At 40.9% G+C, this 21,424-nt stretch overlaps 1 protein-coding gene across 3 annotated transcripts in view; it reads right to left on the bottom strand.

Annotated features, from left to right (window-relative positions):
- Positions 1-21,424, bottom strand: part of KLF12 (Kruppel like factor 12) — a 422,474-nt gene that overhangs the window by 161,368 nt on the left and 239,682 nt on the right. For all 3 annotated transcript variants that reach the window (XM_045011495.1, XM_045011488.1, XR_006578411.1), the window contains exons 5-6: positions 20,611-20,746; positions 1,918-1,977 (exon numbers count right to left, since the gene is read on the bottom strand). In XM_045011495.1, the coding sequence (XP_044867430.1) occupies positions 1,918-1,977; positions 20,611-20,746 (196 nt within the window). The remainder of the gene's footprint in view (positions 1-1,917; positions 1,978-20,610; positions 20,747-21,424) is intronic.

Below are 21,424 nucleotides of genomic sequence, written 5' to 3'. Positions count from 1 at the left end.
ACTTGTTAGGTTTTATTAGACTCACTAAAATATTGAACTTTATTCTCATCTGACACTAGTGTAAATCAGTAGTATGATTACTGAGTCAATAGAGTTACAATGGAGAACAACTGTTGCCAGAATAGAATGAGGCGCATTAAGTCTACAGGTGGTCTATCCATGCACTCTAAGGAATCTTACTAAGGTTAACTTGTATGCATTATTTAAGTCATAAAGCTAGTATTCATAAGCTGTATATAGCATATTCATAGTGAGTGTAGATGTTTGAAATCCCCAAACTTTCCTGATTCAAGGATCACATAGTAACACAAAATCTGCATAGACCACCAGCAAAGAAAAGAAAATGAAAAATAGAATAAAGATGTGCTGCTGAGAAAAAAGTGTGGGAGCTATGTTTGAAGTGCTGTGGATACCTCTGTTTCATGGTCAGCTGCTCAAACATATCTTATTCTGACACTATGTGAAAGTTGTGTGGGACATTTTAGTCTTATGAAAATCCTGGAAAAATGAAAATGCTATTAAGAAGTGTCATAATTTAAAAATCAAAGCCCTTCTTTTAGGAGAGATTGCAGTCCCCACTGGGGATCAAAAGGCGCCTGTATCCGAAATGGTAACAGAAATGTTCAAATATACATTCCTTTAGAAATGCAACATTTTAGGACAGTAATGGGCTGTCTCTTTAGCAAGGAACAATTTCCAAAATTGAGGTTGCTCTTTCAACTGGCTCGAAGAAAGGTATTAGGGTTGAGGTTTTCATATGAGAGAAAATATGTCAGCCATCACTGATAAGGTTCAAATACTCACTTAAAATCAATGTTTATATAATTTTTTTGTTCCCAAGAAAATTTTAGTGCCTTGAGCTGTCCCGAGAAGGTGATTTACTACTGCCATTTTGTAAATGTTCAAGAAATGTGAGTTTGAGGTTTCTGTAATATAAATTTATTTAACTGTATATTACTGTTATTAATGGATTAGGGGAATCCTTTATCTATTTGACTGTTAATTTATGAATGACAAAATATATTTTTTTCCAAATGTTCTCCCTCTCTTAATTTACTTATGAATCTGAGGTCTAATTATACATTTGAGGAATGAGATTTTTCTTTAACGTATTTGTTTACACTAAACATATACTGCTATGATCTAAAATAATCTAAGACATTTCATTATATATGCTTTAAAATTTGATAAAACAAAGACAAACCAACACAAACAGTTAATCCCAATGAACATATTACACACAAGATCAATGTCATATGCATATTAGACTGCACATATGTAAGTAAGTTTGTGCAAGCTAGACATTTCCTGGAGCTCCCAATGACTTCACAGCATTTGCTGGAATATCCCACATTTTACTTCAGTGTGAATATCTAGGAGCTCAGCACTTGAAAAAGCAGGGTATTAATGTAGAGGCCAATATATGGAATTAGGAACTGAACTTTAAACACACATTTTAGCCTCATTTCCTCCCCCCCTCCCAAAAAAAGGTATGTTGGTGAATAACTTGCTCCTTTGTGACAGTTATTCTATCATGCTATAACCTTGTGAACCTTGGGATCACTGGCAGTGATTAAAACCTATATTGACAAATTTCAACTGTGGAACCTTGGGTAAAATGATGTTGTTACTTAATTTCAAGAGTTTACTTTGGCTGTACTCTGTATCTTATCAAGCATCTGAAGAGCAATGATTGTTTGTTCTATTTTCATATTTTATTTACCAGGAGTTGAAAATACTCAAACTTAACCCTTTCCCAACCCCAAACCTGTGTATCTACTGACTTGGCACAGCCCCACATGCTATCTCTTACAGGAGCCAGCCAAAAAAAGAGGGAAAGAAATCTTAAAATTAACTGCCACTAAACTTTGTCAAACACACAGAACATTATATAATACACAATAAAATACTTCATACCTGGAGTTGAAAAAACGAAAAGTGTTAACAGCTGACCTGGCACAGCCCCACATGCTCTCTCTGGAAATTGAACACAGACAATTAGGAATTTTAAGACACCCCAAACATTTCATGGGGCCTAGACAAGCTGGAGGAATACTTACTGCAAAGGCAGATGGCCCAGAAATGGAAGGGGATTATAATTTTTCCCAAAACTCACTTAATACTTCTTCTAAGAAGTCAAATGGGAGTTTTGCCATTGACTTAAATGGGAGCAGAGGCCAGCCTTAAGGTCCCAAACCTCAACAACTGATAATTCTTGTTCACTTTGAGTATTTTGTCATTAAACAAGCTGTCATCCCCAAAATAATACAATGTTAATAGGAATTTACATGAGGCAACCACTGCAAAAAGAGGGAGGGAGAGAAATTGGAAGTGAATTTCCACTCCTAGAATCCTTGCTGCTTAAATAATATAGTTCCCAACATTCCAAAAAGAAAAATCTAGCTGTTAACCCTTTTTATCAAAACTCTAACTCCAGGGACAATACAAAATTTTCTACAATATTATTTGGAATATTTAGCACTACTTATATGCTATCTAATAACTATATAAATTCTTATGCTGTAATTTGGAATACATGGAATATTTCTTTACACTAATGAATTCTGATCTATTACATGTGCTTGAAAAAGGAGCACTATACAGCTGGCTTTCTGAAACAGTTTCATCACATTAAAAAAAGAATCTAAGGAAAGCAAAGTCCATGAATAACTCTCTTCAGTCTTGCTACCTGTGGTTCAGAGTCAGACCTCAAATGTTCCATGAAACTTGTCTGAGACCAACACCAAAGGAACTAGCAAAAATTAAGAAAAAAACCCTTATTTCTCTAGCACACTAATAATTGAATAAAATTGCATTGGAAGCCTTAGAATGGGCCAGGCTACTGGAGGGGCTCCTTTAAACAGATGTCACTGATAACGTTAATATGTCCAGTGGGAGGTTTTCAAAATACACAGAGACACTCCCATTGATTGTCATCATTTTCACCCCTTTGATGTTCATTTAGGCCAGGGATCGGCAACCTTTGGCACGCGGCCCGTCAGAAAATCTGCTGGCGGACCGGGACAGTTTGTTTACCTGCAGCATTGCAGGTTTGGCTGATCGCAGTTCCCACTGGCCGCGGTTCCCTTGGCCCGTGCCACTTCCCGCAGTCCCCATTGGCTTAGAACAATGAACCACGGCCGCAGTGAGAGCTGCGATCGGCCGAACCTGCAGATACTGGAGGTAAACAAACTGTCCCAGCTCACCAGCAGATTTCCTTGACGGGCCACGTGCCAAAGGTTGCCGATCCCTGATTTAGGCCTTTGAAAATCTCTCAGTTATTTCACACCTTAATATTTCCAAAATTGGAAAAATAACAAAAACAAAATATATAAACCTCCAACATTTTTTTCTGAGATATTGCAACACTCCTTTAAATTATTCTTAATTTGTTTGGCACAAGCAGATAACAAACATTATTTATCTTTTCTATTGCATGTTTCTTTGGTTTTGCCTTAAATAATAAAGATTTAATAACAGGAAAAAATCTGCTAGAGTGATGAGACAGAAAAGAACATAATTAATTTTAAGCACAAGTAAAAGTCGTTAGTTCCAATGTGCCTGCCATGTTGGCTCTATCTTAAAGACATCTACCTATTTTCTACCATAAATCTTTTTCTACAATCCTTTTCTTCTATAGTAAACATCTCCTGATCTTATCAGTTGCTTATCAGGCACAGAGTAATGCATGATTTTTCTCGGAGTTGAACCAGCATATAATGAAAAGGCATTGGGACAAATTCTCCCCTCAGAGGTACTCAAGTGGCTTTCATTTGAAATCCATGGAAGCTGCACACAAGTCTCCCACAGCAGAAACTGGATTCTAGTTTAAACTGGAAAAATGAAACCTGGAAGTCATAATACAGAATGTCAAGTATCAGAGAAGTAGCTGTGTTAGTCTGGATCTGTAAAAGCAGCAAAGAGTCCTGTGGCACCTTATAGACTAACAGATGTATTGGAGCATGAGCTTTCGTGGGTGAATACCCACTTCGTCGGATGCATGCACCCATGAAAGCTCATGCTCCAATACGTCTGTTAGTCTATAAGGTGCCACAGGACTCTTTGCTGATAATACAGAATGACACTCTCAAGCTGCACTCACCTTCCCATCTTACGCTTCACCCTGTATCACCACTTCGGCCCAGATGGCAGAAAAATAACTACTCGTTAAAGGTAATACGACAAGGCAGGCAAAAAACAGGTTTGTGAGAAAAGAAAATATTTGTCATACTGAATTTTACACAAACACAAAAGGCAGTTTTTGCATGCAACTAAAAACTACTGTTTTCTCTCTCCAAAAAATGTATTTTTGCTGTGAAAATGGCAAATTTCCACTTATGACTAATTCATTTAAAACAAAAAAACCACCCCACAATTCCGTACAACACTGTGAAATTTGCCATTTTTATTTGAAAATGCTATCATTCTCTGACAGAAATGACAGCATTTTGCCATGAGTTTAAATCTTAGAAATATGAGTATCTACATAAGAATATTCACTAAGTGGTACTTTTACCCTGCACCACCAATTTAAATCAAGGCAGCAGGTCCTAAGATACCATCTCCAGCTGCAGATAATGGAAACTCCACAACAAAGAAGCAGCTAACAGTGTTCTAGCCACTCAGATCAATTATTTGGCTAAAAATTCTACCACTGTCTTTAATCAAAATGGAGGGATAAGATATTTACTTGTTGTGTAACAGTCACAGAATTACCACTATGGTGATGGGGTATTTAAATAGCTCAACATTTTGACCAATGTTGACAAAATTCATATGTAAACCGAACTTTCCTTGCCTTTAGTCTTTTTTTGCTCTTGCTGAAGCTAACCATGTGATAGCACTTCAGTTCAAAGAATCCATCTGCTGGAAGCATAACACAATAGTGGATTTACTCACAAGTACTATTCATTTTACAAAACGTTTCACAAATTACAAAAGAGCTGAGATCACATTTCTAAGACAATAGGGTTTGACTCCTATGTTTATATCCATGCTCTGAGGTCCAAATTGTGGTCTTAAACTGTAGTATATCAAGCATGACGTTGGCATACAAAGACGATATCTCTCAGCCACACAATACGTTGGTGTGCTTATTCTGTATGGAAATTGCACATACATAGAACTTTATAAGCAATGTTACTAAGATTAATACATACTGTGATAAGGGGAATATTACATTTTATTTTGAATAGTAAAGGCTTAGAAAGCCAATGAATATATGTTGTAAACCAGGTAGCAATTGCAGGATATGAAAACTGCTTGGTAAAGAGGGCAATCTCTGTCTCAATGAAGTGAACAATTGAGAACAGATAATTTATTTGACAATATCCTGTTTATTTTTCTGATGCTGGAATGTTCATGAGGAGATTGTGATTTTCCTGAATTTATTCATTATTCTAATTTTCTCTACAGACTTTGATAAGTTTAACACTATAGATTGATCAGCTACAGTTCGGATTTAGTGGTGGGTCTGCACCCAACCCTGACACTGCACAAGGTCTGGGACTGCCCCAGAAACACTGTGGGGCCCTGCCCCTCTACGCCAGGCGCACCAGGTGTGGGCAGGCAGGCTCAACCAGGCAGGATACAAGTGTGGAGGGGCTTAGTGAGAGGGGATCCAGGTGAGGGAGAGAGGATTCTGTGTGGGACAATCTGGGTGCAGGCAGCTCAGTCAGGGGTCCAGGTGTGAGGGGATCTGGATGCACGGACTCTGCAGGAGCTTCCAGATGAAAGTGGCTGGGGCTCAGTGGAGGAATCTGGGTGTGGGAGTCTGGGTACTAGGGGAGTGGGGCTTGGTGGGGTGAGGATCTAGGTGCAGCTAGTTGGGGGGGTCAGTGGCATGGGGGGGTCTGGATGTTGGGGGCTCATCGGGGTGGGGGTTTCAATGCAGAGAGGTCAGGTAGGGGTGGTCTGGGCGCAGGGGTGAGATTCTGGAGGCAGGGGATATGGGTGCAGAGGGGCTCAAGATACAAGGGTTGAGGTATGGAGGGCTAACTGGGTGTCTAGGTAGGGCAGGTCCAGATGCCCGCGGATTGGGCGGATGAGGGAGCAGCTCCCCCATACAGTGACCCCTCCCTCCACAGCTGAGGTGTGATGGGAACAGGAAGCTGAGCTTCCTGCAGCTGGGAGAGGGTGTGACAGCCCCAGCCACTCCTTGCAGGAGAAGAGGAAGTCCCATTCTCTCCTGCCTCCAGCCCAGCCGGGACTAGCAGCTGATTCTGGCTCAGGGTAGGAGCAACTGGTTGGGATGTCCCCAGCCCTACCTATCTCATAGAACTGGAAGGGACCCCAGAAGGTCATTGAGTCCAACCCCTGGCCTTTACTAGCAGAACCAAATACTGATTTTGCCCCAGATCCCTAGGTGGCCCACTCAAAAACTGAACTCACAACCCTGGGTTTAGCAGGCCAATGCTCAAACCACTGAGCTATCCCTAGCCCTGAAGTGATTTACCTCTCCACTGGCTGCTCCGGGTGCCTGAACGATGTACCTGTGCAGCTAGGGAGTGGTGCATGACTGCTCTTGCAGCTGCCTTTTGCTTCCCTGTCAGAAAGTCATTTTTCCATGGGGAAGCAAAGAAATCGGCAGGAGACATGAATACTATGCACACACAGTGGTGCAGAATTCGCCCAGGAGTAGCCACCAAACGTCCAGCAGCTCAATGTATCCAAAATAGGTAAGTAAATAAAAACTTCGGCCAAAACTTCAATCTTGACTCACCTATTTGTTCTTACTACAGAGATGCAGGTATTCAGTTTGACTCCAAAATCTTTGACTATTATCACTACTATTAGTCACTTTCTTAAATACTGCTCTGCTAAAATTCTTATTTCAGTCTTCAGCTCCTTTCATCATGACTATTGTAATTTCCTTCTGTGTGGTTTCTTTAAACACCAACTAACCATATTTTAATGTGTCCAAAATACTAACGTTCAACTCCACAGCCACACACCTCCTCATCTCCTTGAAGGTTCACAACCGTGTCATCATCAACCTGAGATCGGGTGACCAAATTTCCCTATGCTGAATAAAGGACACCTGGCAAAATTACTCGTACTCAAGCGAGTTCAACAGCGATCAATCGAACTATGCAGTACAAACGTTCAAATTAACATGAAGTTGACTGAGCCCTAGGTTAAAAATAAATACTGCACAGTTTATTTTTATTTACCTTCTTATCTTTTAAGGCTTTAGGGTTCACACGGTGAGGGGTGATATACACAGCCCTATTCCCCGCACATACACACACAGGCAGATGTGTCACACACACACATTGCCACACACTGACCAACCCTGCCCTGCACTCTCTGTCCTCCATGCCTGGCTGGGCCCCCCAGGATGGATCTCTCTCTCCTGGTACCTGTCGCCGCGTCCTCCTGAGGCAACATGTAGGGGGACATTCAGGGTAACATGCCCCCCCCCAGATTTCTGCAAGGGAACCTGACTGCAGGGACTTCAGCGAACCCAACCAGAGAGGTAGCTTAGCAAGGGACGGTGCCTTGGGGATGGAGCAACCCCGTGATCCCTGGGAGCAGGACCCAGGGCAGGGTGGGGTGGGACAAGAGGGTGCTAAGCCCCTGCCCCGGGGGCTGCTGTGTAGCCTGCAGGTTTGGGTGTGAACAGGCTGGAAAATGCTCCCCTCCCTCACCATTCCAGAGACTAGCCGAGGGGCAGAGAGGCTTCCCTGTGCCAGTGCTGTGCTGGGTTTTGGCACATGCTGGGCTCGGCTCCTCCTGGCCAGCGCCCTCGTCCGGAGGGTCTTGGGCTTTCCCGGGGTGCCGGCCCAGCCAGAGGCAGTGGAGGAAGGAAGGAGCCTGCCAGAGAGGCTGTTGGGGACCTGAGCTCTCTGACCAGGAGCTGGTTCTCTGCACAGCGCTGGGAGTGGGATGTTCCACGCCAGGGAGGATATAGAGGAGCAGCTGGGCTGGGGGAGTGGGATGAAGGGCCAATGGGTGGGCAGCAGAGGCGACACATAACTGCCCACCGCCTGGCACCTGGACTGCACTCACCAGCCACCGCAGCTCACAGCATGCAGCCAGCACCGTCTGGAAACAGGACGGGGGGGTGGGGAGGGCACTGCTGACCAAGAGCCAGCATGCAGCAGGGACTGCGCTGATGGACGAGCAGTGGGAGTGGCCGGCCCCACTGCATCTTCACCCCACCACCAGCTTTGCACACCCACCCCCATTGTCGGCCACTGGACCCCACCCCCTCACCGCTAGTGGTGCGGGCAGCTGGTGAGCTGGGATCTGGCCAACAGCAGGACCCACCAGTACTGATGGTGAGATAGAAAATATGGGACAATTTGCCTGTTTTTAAGAAAAAGTCTGGACACCTGCAGGAGGGCTTAAATACGGGACTGTCTCGTTAAAAATGGGAGGCCTGGTCAGCCTAGCCTGAGACTCCAGTTGGTCAGAACAGAAGCAGCCAAAGCAGGGACGGTTGCACTGGGGTTGAGCAGGTAAAATGGGGCCCAGCCAGGGCCACATCTCCTCCCCTAGCATCTCCCCTAGACCCAATACTGTGGGAGGGAGACCACCCTCGCTCTGGAGGCACTAAGACCCAGGTGGTGCCTCCCCTCCTCCCACCACATGGGCTTGGGAGAAAACTGCAAACAGGAGCTAGCCAGACTCCACCCAGTAGAAGGGACCCTTGGTCCTTTGAACATCCAGAGAACTGTCCACAGTTTTGACTGGATTTTCTCTGCCTTGTGCTCCAGCCCTTCAGGTTCCAGCTGCTCTTTGTAACAATTTCTTCACCTCATTTTCACTCCACACCATCCTCCCTTGCACCGTTACACTATCCCCTTCCCTTCAGCTTACTCCTTCCTAGCTACCCCTCCCAAAAAAACAGTAGAACTAACACGGGGGTCGGCAACCTTTCAGAAGTGGTGTGCCGAGTCTTCATTTATTCACTCAAATTTAAGGTTTCGCGTGCTGGTAATAAATTTTAACGTTTTTAGACGATTTCTTTCTATAAGTCTATAATATATAAATAAACTATTGTTGTAAGTAAAGTAAATAAGGTTTTTAAAATGTTTAAGAAGCTTCATTTAAAATTAAATTAAAATGCAGAGCCCCCTAGACCGGTGGCCAGGACTCAGGCAGTGTGAGTGCCACTGAAAAGCAGCTTGCATGCTGCCTTCAGCATGCATGCCATAGGTTGCCTACTCCTGAACTAACATGTCGTTTGGTGCCATCACACTGTTCACTCTGCTTGTGTGTTAGACCTCTTTCCCGATTCTGTGTCTGTCTCATCTATGCTTATCTAAGCTCTTTGGGGCAGAGACTTTCTACTGCTTTGTTCATACAGTGCCTAGCACAATGGGGCCCACTCTTGGTGGTCATAGAGTCATAGAAGATTAGGGTTGGAAGAGACCTCAGGAGGTCATGTAGTCCAACCCTTTGCTCAAATCAGGACCAACCCCAATTAAATCATCCCAGCCAGGGCTTTGTCAAACCAGGACTTAAAAACCTCTAAAGATGGAGATTCCACCATCTCCCTAGGTAACCCATTCCAGTGCTTCACCACCCTCCTAGTGAAATAAAAGGCACTACTGTAATAAACATGATTAATAATAATAAACAATAGGAATCAGCACATAATCTCTTCTGTATCCATTATCCGGGTGATTTCTCTCAGTCCTGTGTCTCCAAGATTCTTTCTATTCATACAAATCTAAACAGGATTTGTCTGGTGAGAGAGAGAAAATGTTAGGGAAGAGAGACCAGGGGATTTGAACTAAACAGCGGGGACAACCTAAAAGAAATCTCTACCATCATCCCCTGTGGAGAGAGAGAGAAAGCGGGCATTAAAAAAGTTTGGTATTGAAGTTTCCAGTATCCCTGTGTTCAGTCAATAATGTGTCAGCAAGACTTAGCCACAGCTCCCTTTTCGCTAGTGCCCTATTATAGACGCCATTTATATAGATGTTTATGCATATATAGCTATAACTGGCTTTGAAGCATTTTATGATACTTTAGTATGAATGTTACTGTTAAGAATTAATTGCATTGTATCAAATCACAATTCCACAGAATCATGGGAATTGCCTTCAGGGGAAGGATGGATAAAAACTTATCTAATCTAGATAACGAAAAAAGTAGTTTTGGCTCCAGTGACAGCACAGGACAAAGTTCCCACTTTTTCTGATCAATAAGTCAAGGTAGCAGCACGCTGAAGTAGTTTTATTGTGGCTGTTTCTGACAGTGTTTTATTACCTAATCCACATTGATGAGTATTTGCTACATTCTGAGTTTTATAATGCACAAATCTCTCCCTCTACTTCCTAGGTGGATTAAAAAAACACCCCAGCAACCCCCTTCCCCCCCCCAAAAAAACCCTACCAACCCCTGATATCACAAAACTGAATAATGAACAGTCTAGGGACACTATTTCCAAATATACACCCAATTTGACAACGGGGCAATAGCAATGCATTAAAAATGGCACTGGCATAATTTGGTTTAAAATCCGTACTGGTGTAATGCTCTTGAAGCAATTATGTAACATCAACATATCAGCAAAACATATCTAAAAGCTAATGATTAGAAGTTCATTTTGAAGCAGCACAGTCCAGTGGATTGACCAGGGGGTAGAAGACAGGCATTCCTGTTTCCAGCTCTTCACTGATTTGTTCTGTGGCCTTGGGCAAGTCACTACCCTGAGGATAATAATTCTTATTTTCCTACCACACCAGGGACCTGTACGATTTAATTAGTTAATGTTTGAAAAGCACTTTGAAGAGAAAACTGCTATGTAAATGTCTATTATATAAATTAATAAGCTACAAAATCAGTAGTGTGCAAAATTTAAAAAAATGCAAATTTAGGTAAACATCTTTAGGAATATAAAATCCCAATATGCTACAGTTTAATAACTAACATAAAGAAACAGGCAATGCTTAGATCAAAACCATAACCTTACAGGAGACAATTAAATGGTGACCCAAAATGTAGAACTTTATAGAGTCTAGGAAACAGGATCTTTAAAAGTTATTTTATTTGGGGTGGAAGATATGAAAGGGAGAGAGACACACACACACACAGAATCCTCATTAACTACACAGGATTTCTGTAGAATCTCTAAAGGTGTAAACAAAGTATTTGTTTGTAAACATCCAAACTTTGTTAAAGTTTTGTGGTTGAATCCTGGCCTCAATACATTCAGTGGCAAAACTCCCATGGGCTTCAAGAAGCCCAGGATTTAACCTATAATGGTTTTATTAAACTCAGTTCTTTCTCCCAATTTACTTATCACACTATTTAAATATTTTCCTTTTAAAGAAACTATTACTACTTGTAATGGTACTCAGGCTTAATGTCTGGCATTTAAAAGTGATACAGAAGCAGAGAATACACACCCTAACGTCATTGTTCTTTGCTACGTCCTAATCTATTCAACAGTTATCCATCACTAACCCTTGTAGTGGATATAGGAAAATATAATTTCTTGTAGACCAAGCTAAAAGGGTGTTTTTGTTTGTTTGATTTTTCAAATTAGCTTTCTTCTAGGAACAATTTGACAGTATCTCAGTTTCCTAATATATCATTATTTAAACAATACCATATCCTTTCTTAACAGACAGTTATGTCAATTTTGCAGGAACTTACTTTTGATTTATAGCTTCAATCAACCCTGCACTTGTTCAAGGAAATCTCTGACTCATGTGAAATCTGTTATTCTGGCAAGAGGCTCTTTCAGATATACTAGCAAATTTCCACACCAATGTCCCAAACCAATGTGCATGCTCTGAACAATACTGTTTGATTGTACTGACCAACCTTGCAAATTAAACTATTTTTTTTGTTTTGCACAAATTGTCCAAAACCATTGCCACGTGCAAGAGGTACTTTATCACCTTTATAAAGACAACAGATGGGGTTAAAATCGCCAAGAAATCTATTCTTAAACAGCAAGCATGGTCATTTTGCATTGCTCCGGCCTATGAAGCATACCAAGTACACAAAGAGCTGTTCTATAATATGTACAGGCCCTGAAAGTTCTGATGCTGTTGTGTTAGGATCCTTTAATATAACTTTAGGAACACAAATGATTATGAGAATTACAATTCTATGATCTATTATGTGTTGTAAATGGCCACAGTAAATACACTGAATTAAATTAAATGACAGCCATATTAAATGCATATTAAATGATGAACAATTTTGTTCAGAGGAAGAATGGTCCAGTTAGGGCACAGCCTAAGATTTGAGAGACCCAGGGTCAGTTTCCTACTCTACTATAGACTTTCTGTGTGAACCTAGATAAGTCACTCAGCCTCTCTATGCTTCACTTCCCCAACTGTAAAATCATCCCATCAAATCTATGCAAACTTTCAAAGTGGGCAGCAACAAGTGGTTATTGTTTCACAGAGGACAGATGTACTACCTGAGGAAGCAATGCTCCTGCAAATGCTGAAAAACACCTTCAGTTACAGCTCCTGGAGACTCAAGACAAAGCCCTTTGTAACTAGAGCAACAAACTGAAGTGACAGGTTTCAGAGTAGCAGCCGTGTTAGTCTGTATCCGCAAAAAGAACAGGAGTACTTGTGGCACCTTAAAGACTAACAAATTTATTTTAGCTAAAATAAATTTGTTAAACTGAAGTGAAAGATCTCTAATATGCACAGTGCAGAAGTAGTAATGGTATTGGCTGAAGCCGGGAAAGAGACAGTACAAGTGTGAAAAATGAATGGATGACAGGAACACAACTATAAATCTCAGGAGAAAAAACCATCCATATGTTTATTTAAGTTAGAGGGGTACAAGGAGATTCTGACCTGACCATTACATACTTTGTCTAACAGGGCTACACATACTGTATTACTGGTCCCATACCCGTGCTGCTTATTAGGTCTACAGTGGTATTCCTTTCCCATTGATATATGTTTAGAATTACAGTGTGCATCACAATCATAAACATTCAACAAAGCAGAATCATCATAATGATGTGATCCATCCAAAGAAGAATCTGTAGTAGAAACAGTGCCGCTATACTCAGCTTCATACATCTGAGCACCTAACAGCATCCAGCCCAATGCATCAAGGTCCCGCTATCTGGATAATCAGTACGATAAGATATCCCAAATGAGTCTCCTATTAAATTAATCATTGGTACATCCACAGGTATCCAGAGTCTCCAAAGGCTCCACACCAGCACCAAAATTTCTGTGACCCTATGAGCCAGAAGGCAAAAGCAAAAAGCGTCCTTGTGCAGCATTAATTTGCTTACCTCCCCACTTCTTAATTTAATTTATTTTTTTTAATTTTTCCCTCAATGGAGATCTCTCACCTTACACTCATTAAGCCAGGGGATCAGCCACATGGGGCAGGAATCCCACACCTACAGAAACACCTTGGGAGTGTGGCCAGATAGGCTCTCCCACCTCTTGGGACCCAGACATGGCCTCAGCTGCCTAAACCTCCCAGGAAAGGCCAAAGAGATGGTATAGGGAAAAAAATTAAAATTCCAGTTTGCTTTTCCAAAATTTACAATTTTAACACTGCACTAACACAGACTTTGTACTAAGGGCAAATCTGGTCTCCAACTTGTGCAGCAAAACCACTGTAATTTCATTGTAAAGGGGAAGCAGCATTCCAGCACCTCATGTAATGATATGCACCCCATGCACCACGGCAACCAATTATTGGGGGCCACATGGGCATAAGCTGGCTGGGCAAGGGAAAGAGACCAGGCGAGGGAGAGGGATGACATGCTGCATGAAATGGGGGGAGGGGAGACAGTGGGCAAAGCACTGTATCTTTGGGTGCTCTACTGATTTTTTGTGGCCTGGTACATGAGTCTTACCATAAGCCTCACGGAGATCCCTAGTGCACATCTAGTATCCAGCTCTTAACAGAGGTTACTGTCCTATGAAGCTCAGTCCTAAGCTGTCAACGGTGATAAGATTCAGTGTCAATCTTCCACTTTCTTATTAGAAATATTTATACATCAATACTGGGGCCCTACCAAATTCAAGATCCATTTTGGTCAATTCCACGGTCATTTAAAAACTCATACATTTCATGATTTCAGCTATTTCAATCTGAAATTTCATGGTGTTGTAATTGTAGCGATTCTGTCCCAAAGGGGAGTTGTGGGGGGGGGGTCACAAGGTTATTGTGGGGGGGGGGGTTGAGGAACTTCTACCCTTACTTCTGTACTGCTGATGGTGGCGGCGTTGCCTTCAGAGCTGGGCACTGGAGAGCGGCAGCTGCTGGCTGGGAGCCCAGCTGTGAAGGCAGAGCCACCGCCAGCAGCAGCGTAGAAGTAGTAAGGATGGCATGATATGGTATTGCCACCCTTACTTCTGCACTGCTGACTGGGCCCTCAGTCAGCAGGTGCCACTCTCCAGCCACCCAGCTCTGAAGGCAGTGCAGAAGTAAGGGGTGGCAGGACCGTGACCACCCCCTAAAATAACCTTGTGATGCCCCCTGCAACTCCCTTTTGGGAAGGACCCTCAATTTGAGAAACGCTGGCCTCCCCCGTGAAATCTATATAGTATGGTGTAAAAGCACACAAAAGACTAGATTTCATGGCGAGAGACCAGATTTCACGGTCCGTGATGTGTTTTTCATGGCCGTGAATTTGGCAGAGCCCTAATCAATACAAATATGCATGGCACTCTACCAACGTAGATGTGACATGTTGCTCACAACCTAGAGACCTCTATCATCTACACACTTAAGGCAACTAAGCCCGACAACTGGTAGCAGCTGGAACAAATCTTCAAATTACACTACCTTAATTTTATAATATATATTATAACTACCACCATAGGGCAGCAGAGAATAACGTTAGAATCTTGTATACAGAAAACTCATAAAATACTGAAATGTATCTGTCAAATAATACACTGTAACTTTAGAGCTAGGCTATTGGATTAGCTTTGCTGAATTAAACAATGGCTATGAAAAGTGGTCAAAATAAAACCAAAATGTTTCAACCTGCCTGTTTTTCAAACAAAACAGGGAGGCAGAGAAACAAGTTTTCTGGCAAAAAAAACTACTTGGCTGTTTTAAAAATATTATAAAAGCTCTCAAGGTACTATTTAATTAAGACATAATAGCAAACAAGTAGTTTTTAGCATTTAGATTAATATCTGGTTTTTGGATAGTAATTTTTTATTTTAGGATTAATATGGACATGGAACATAGCAGCCACACAGGAAGATGAAGTGCAGTATTTAATTAGTGGATGGATGAAGAACAAGGTTTTCATACAGACCTTCCAAATAGTTAAGGAAGAGTAATTTCCAAAGATGATCATCTAAAACCACAGCTATATGTAAAAAATATGTATTTATTCTTAGATCATCAAAATGAAGGTCTAATATAAAGCAAAGCCCCTTCTTACATATACTGTTTCTTTAACTAGTAGATTTCCTTTCAAACTTTCATTGAATTTCCCCAGAGTTAACTCAACCTGGTGGATTTAGTGACTCCAGCTGAGTTGGCAGCCATTCACTTCACCTCACTTGGGGTTAATGTAGAGGATGGCAGCACAAACACTGCCAACTTAAATGCAAGAGTGTAATAAGAAAAGCCAAAGAGGAGTTTGAAGAACGGCTAGCCAAAAACTCCAAAGGTAATAACAAAATGTTTTTTTAAGTACATCAGAAGCAGGAAGCCTGCTAAACAACCAGTGGGGCCCCTTGATGATCAAAATACAAAAGGAGCGCTTAAAGACGATAAAGTCATTGCGGAGAAACTAAATGGATTCTTTGCTTCAGTCTTCATGGCTGAGGATGTTAGGGAGATTCCCAAACCTGAGCTGGCTTTTGTAGGTGACAAATCTGAGGAACTGTCACAGATTGAAGTGTCACTAGAGGAGGTTTTGGAATTAATTGATAAACTCAACATTAACAAGTCACCGGGACCAGATGGCATTCACCCAAGAGTTCTGAAAGAACTCAAATGTGAAGTTGCGGAACTATTTACTAAGGTTTGTAACCTGTCCTTTAAATCGGCTTCGGTACCCAATGACTGGAAGTTAGCTAATGTAACGCCAATATTTAAAAAGGGCTCTGGGGGTGATCCCGGCAATTACAGACCGGTAAGGCTAATGTCGGTACCTGGCAAATTAGTTGAAACAATAGTAAAGAATAAAATTGTCAGACACATAGATAAACATAAACTCTTGAGCAATAGTCAACATGGTTTCTGTAAAGGGAAATCGTGTCTTACTAATCTATTAGAATTCTTTGAAGGGGTCAACAAACATGTGGACAAGGGAGATCCGGTGGACATAGTGTACTTGGATTTCCAGAAAGCCTTTGACAAGGTCCCTCACCAAAGGCTCTTACGTAAATTAAGCTGTCATGGGATAAAAGGGAAGGTCCTTTCATGGATTGAGAACTGGTTAAAGGACAGGGAACAAAGGGTAGGAATTAATGGTAAATTCTCAGAATGGAGAGGTGTAACTAGTGGTGTTCCCCAAGGGTCAGTCCTCGGACCAATCCTATTCAATTTATTCATAAATGATCTGGAGAAAGGGGTAAACAGTGAGGTGGCCAAGTTTGCAGATGATACTAAACTGCTCAAGATAGTTAAGACCAAAGCAGATTGTGAAGAACTTCAAAAAGATCTCACAAAACTAAGTGATTGGGCAACAAAATGGCAAATTAAATTTAATGTGGATAAATGTAAAGTAATGCACATTGGAAAAAATAACCCCAACTATACATACAACATGATGGGGGCTAATTTAGCTACAACGAGTCAGGAAAAAGATCTTGGCGTCATCGTGGATAATTCTCTGAAGATGTCCACGCAGTGTGCAGAGGCGGTCAAAAAAGCAAATAGGATGTTAGGAATCATTAAAAAGGGGATAGAGAATAAGACTGAGAATATATTATTGCCCTTATATAAATCCATGGTACGCCCACATCTCGAATACTGTGTACAGATGTGGTCTCCTCACCTCAAAAAAGATATTCTAGCACTAGAAAAGGTTCAGAAAAGGGCAACTAAAATGATTAGGGGTTTAGAGAGGGTCCCATACGAGGAAAGATTAAAGAGGCTAGGACTCTTCAGCTTGGAAAAGAGAAGACTAAGGGGGGACATGATAGAGGTATATAAAATCATGAGTGATGTTGAGAAAGTGGATAAGGAAAAGTTATTTACTTATTCCCATAATACAAGAACTAGGGGTCACCAAATGAAATTAATAGGCAGCAGGTTTAAAACAAATAAAAGGAAGTTCTTCTTCACGCAGCGCACAGTCAACTTGTGGAACTCCTTACCTGAGGAGGTTGTGAAGACTAGGACTATAACAATGTTTAAAAGGGGACTGGATAAATTCATGGTGGCTAAGTCCATAAATGGCTATTAGCCAGAATGGGTAAGAATGGTGTCCCTAGCCTCTGTTCGTCAGAGGATGGAGATGGATGGCAGGAGAGAGATCACTTGATCATTGCCTGTTAGATTCACTCCCTCTGGGGCACCTGGCATTGGCCACTGTCGGTAGACAGATACTGGGCTAGATGGACCTTTGGTCTGACCCGGTACGGCCTCTCTTATGTTCTTATGTTCTAAAATTCATTGTTACATCAAAATTAGTTCATGATTTGTTTTGAGCAAATATGTTAAACTAATCAACCATATTTTGCACACAAACTCACCAGCGATCACAATGAAAGACAAATTATGGTAGATATAACAGCAAAAGACAAATATATATAATATAGATGGGTGAATGCCATCTGGTCCCGGTGACTTGTTAATGTTGAGTTTATCAATTAATTCCAAAACCTCCTCTAGGTTTATATTTGTCTTTTGCTGTTATATCTACCATAAAGTTTAATTTCTGAAAGTGGAGTAGGAAAAGGCCCACTTCTGTCTAGCACCACATAGTATTCACAGCACCTGCTGGCCAATTTTTCATTTCTTAAAAAAGTCAAAATTGCACAATATCAGACCCATAAAGCACAGAAAAATGTCATTGGCATTCAGATCCCGCCATGCCTTTAGGGGTGTGGTCTGTCCTTTCAACGCCTGCCCCACAATCTGGCACTTAAAGGCATGGCAGGTTCCCCTTACTGCTTTAGTCCAACACAAGTTACTGGCCTTGAAACTGGGTGAAATTTAAGGGCCTGTGAAAGACTGGAGATCAGACTAGATGACCTAATGTTCCCTTCTGGCCTGAAACTCTATGACTATCTTAAATATTATGTTAATTCTATATTTAATTATTAGAAGAAACTTAATATCTCACTTGTGAAACAATATGTTCTACAAGATCTATGGCACCAGGCAATCACGTGTATATCCAAGGATGGAAACAGATTGACTGAGATAGGTACATATACTGACACTTCTTTCTAGATTTGCAGCTGCATGTGTGGTGTGTATGACAGAGATATATGAAGGAAATATGATAAATTTACAAATCACAGACAAATTAGATTTCCTTAGTGTGGCTTTTGAAGCAAACTCACCGATTACTATTTAAATAAAAACTATAGCAAGAATGTGTTGATTTTAGGTTACTGAATGTCTTAATTTAATTCTTAATCTCAAGATCTGTTTAAATAATATTCAACACATTTCCTCCCTACACCCCCAAAAATCAATCATGGAATAAATTATTAGCCAAAAAAACACAACTTTTCATTATTTGAACAGTTTTACAGATTTTCAAATAATATTAATCAATTAAAATAGCTAACATTTGCCTGCCAATCATATATTAAAATATTTGCAATTTGACCTTTCTTCTCCATTAATCAATTGGCACTATTTAGTACAAAATAGATTTATTTTGGGTTATTTTTATTTTTCTATCTTATCACATGTTCTATAAACTGGAAATAAAATACTAGGCACTTCAGGTCCTGGGATTTGTAACCAATAAATTCAGAATGTTGTGCTAAATCATCAATCAAACAGAGCCATCAACAGTGAGACATCTTTCCCCCTACCTTGCCCTGCTGAGAACTTCCTCAGCATATTGAAAGAGGCCAATTAAAGCAACAGATAGAACACAATGTCCTCTCCATAACTTAATCCCTCTTTGCTTGAGTGGGATATAAATTGGTGCCAGGCTATTACTGTGGTTGACTGGAACCTGAGTGAATCAAAATCTATCTCTACACAATGAGCTAGGGGTGTGATTTCCCCACTTGAGGACGCATACTTGTGTTAGCTCTCATCAAGTTAGTGTGAATATCAATACCAGTGTAGCTGCCACAAAGGCATGGCACGGACAGGTTTCAGGTGGGTTTGTATTCAGCACCGCTCTCCTGTGCTTCTGCTGCCAGTGCTACTGAGGCTATGCTGCTATTTAATGCTTGCGCTAGCTAGAAGTTAGCTAGCTTGATATGTGTACACTAGCCAACGAATGACAATGCTGATTCATAGTGTAGACATAGCCAAAGTCTCATTGGTGAATCCCATGCTGTGTTATTCAGTTCTGAGAGGCAGGCCCTCCCTGGGATGTGATGACTTATTAGGTTAGCCACATCCTCACATACTGTCAGCTACCAATTCTCCATGCAGTTTGTACTTGGAGAATCTATACTGTCAGTGGACAGACTCTCTTTTTTGGGTGGTATCAGGGACATAAAGTTAAAAAAAAATTCTAGGGGTGGATCAGATGAACTCCATCTGCCCAAATTATGCAAAAAAATGCATTCACCCAATATGTACCTTCTCTGACTTGTTTAAGCAAATAATGTATCACTTTGCAACTACCAACTTTTCGGCTGATTCTAGTAAGTATAAAACATCAGAGTTATCTAATTGTTCGAGTGCCTTTAAACCCCAAGTGAAGTTTTTCGATGCATTCATGATAAACGTTTAGTATTTTAATCTCACTTTCAAAACTTCCATCTTTTGATTTATTCAGCTGAAGGAATATATTATTTTTCAAGCCTGGAGACTCAAATTCTATTTCTGGCTCTGCTTCAGACTTCCAGCTTGATCTTTATACTTCACCTCATTTTCCTCACTTATAAAATGGAGATGGTAATACTTATTTACCTCACAGTGGGTTACCTTCTAGCTGCCATGGTGATGGAGCAAGCTCATGCGTCAATAAAATTAATAAATACAATCCAAGCAAACTTTTAATGGAAAAAAAACCCACTAACAAAATAAAAATTGAACCAAAGAGTTATAATTTGCCTAAAAATAAACAGAAAAATAAAAGTAATGGAAAAACCTGACTGGAATCTTTTACTAATTTCCTTTCATGTATGCTCTTCCTTTGGAAAACTGTAGATAGTTCTCTCTAGAAAGCACTGTAAGAGACCTCCCAGTTCTGCCATGAGCAAGGACATTTTTTGAAACAAACTGAATAATTTAACAAGGTTTCCCCCTTAAACAAAAACACCAAAACTTTGCAGTTGTATAAAGGAGAAGAAAGAATTTCACTCTGAAATTTGTTCTAACAACGAGTCAGGACCACACACCAAAAAAAGGAGAGAGAGAGAGAGGGAGAGACGGCAATCTCCTCCTGAAGGGACTGAAGCTGAACAGAAAGATGCTGCCATGTATGCTGGCTCAGGGCTCGGATGACATATCTGCAGAATAGCTCATGACTGGTGCTTCCATTAGCCATTGAACACCTTGGCAATACTTATCTCATCCTGAGAATGTGATACTTACTCTTGTACAGCTCTGGCTATGGAGAGGGCCGTGGATCCAGTTTCATTAACACTATCTAAGGTCACATTTGGCAGGTCATCATCATCACTGTCACTTTTAATTTGTCTGGGAGATATGCCTCGGGGGTCCATTTGTGCTGGAAAAGAGACATATAATGGATTAAAGTTAGCGTGATGAAACTAATCTTGTCCCAGAACAACATTAGGGTGTACAACACTTCCATACTGTTATACTGTATATAGCACCTTTCTCCTTTAGCTTCACAAGATACTGAATATATGAAATCGTGTAGTGTATCTACAGCTTCTGTTAGCTACAGATACACACAAACATATTTGCAAATGCACAAAATGTCAATATCTGTATTTTATATATATGGATACTGCATACCCATGAACCATTAAAATAAAATAAAATTGCACATATATTAATCTTTAAACATTCATTTTACCTTTTGGGTATTTATTTTTTTTGTCTTTTGGGGATGTTTTTGGGTTTCGTTTGTATGATTTTACATATTTCTGAATGGAGATTTAGGGCAAAAATTTAGTGGTCACTTTTGCCCATCTTGAGACATCTAAGACCTCACTCAAAATCAAACAGTGAACTCTCAAGTGCTCCTTGGAGAGGAAGAACGGCCCAGTGGCTAAGGTGCTATCCTTGGTGTGTGTAGAGACCCAAGTCCAATTTCCTGCTCCATTGCAGATATCACATGTGACCCTGTATTTCAGTTCCCCAACTTTAAAATGGGGACAAAGTACTTTACTACTTCACAATGGTATTATGATACATTAAAGATTGTGAGGCATTCAGA

Source organism: Mauremys mutica, chromosome 1, assembly GCF_020497125.1.
Source record: "Mauremys mutica isolate MM-2020 ecotype Southern chromosome 1, ASM2049712v1, whole genome shotgun sequence".
In the NCBI taxonomy this organism is placed as follows: domain Eukaryota; kingdom Metazoa; phylum Chordata; order Testudines; family Geoemydidae; genus Mauremys; species Mauremys mutica.
The sequence above is the reverse complement of the archived record's forward strand: the minus strand, read 5'-3'. Positions and strand labels throughout refer to the sequence as shown.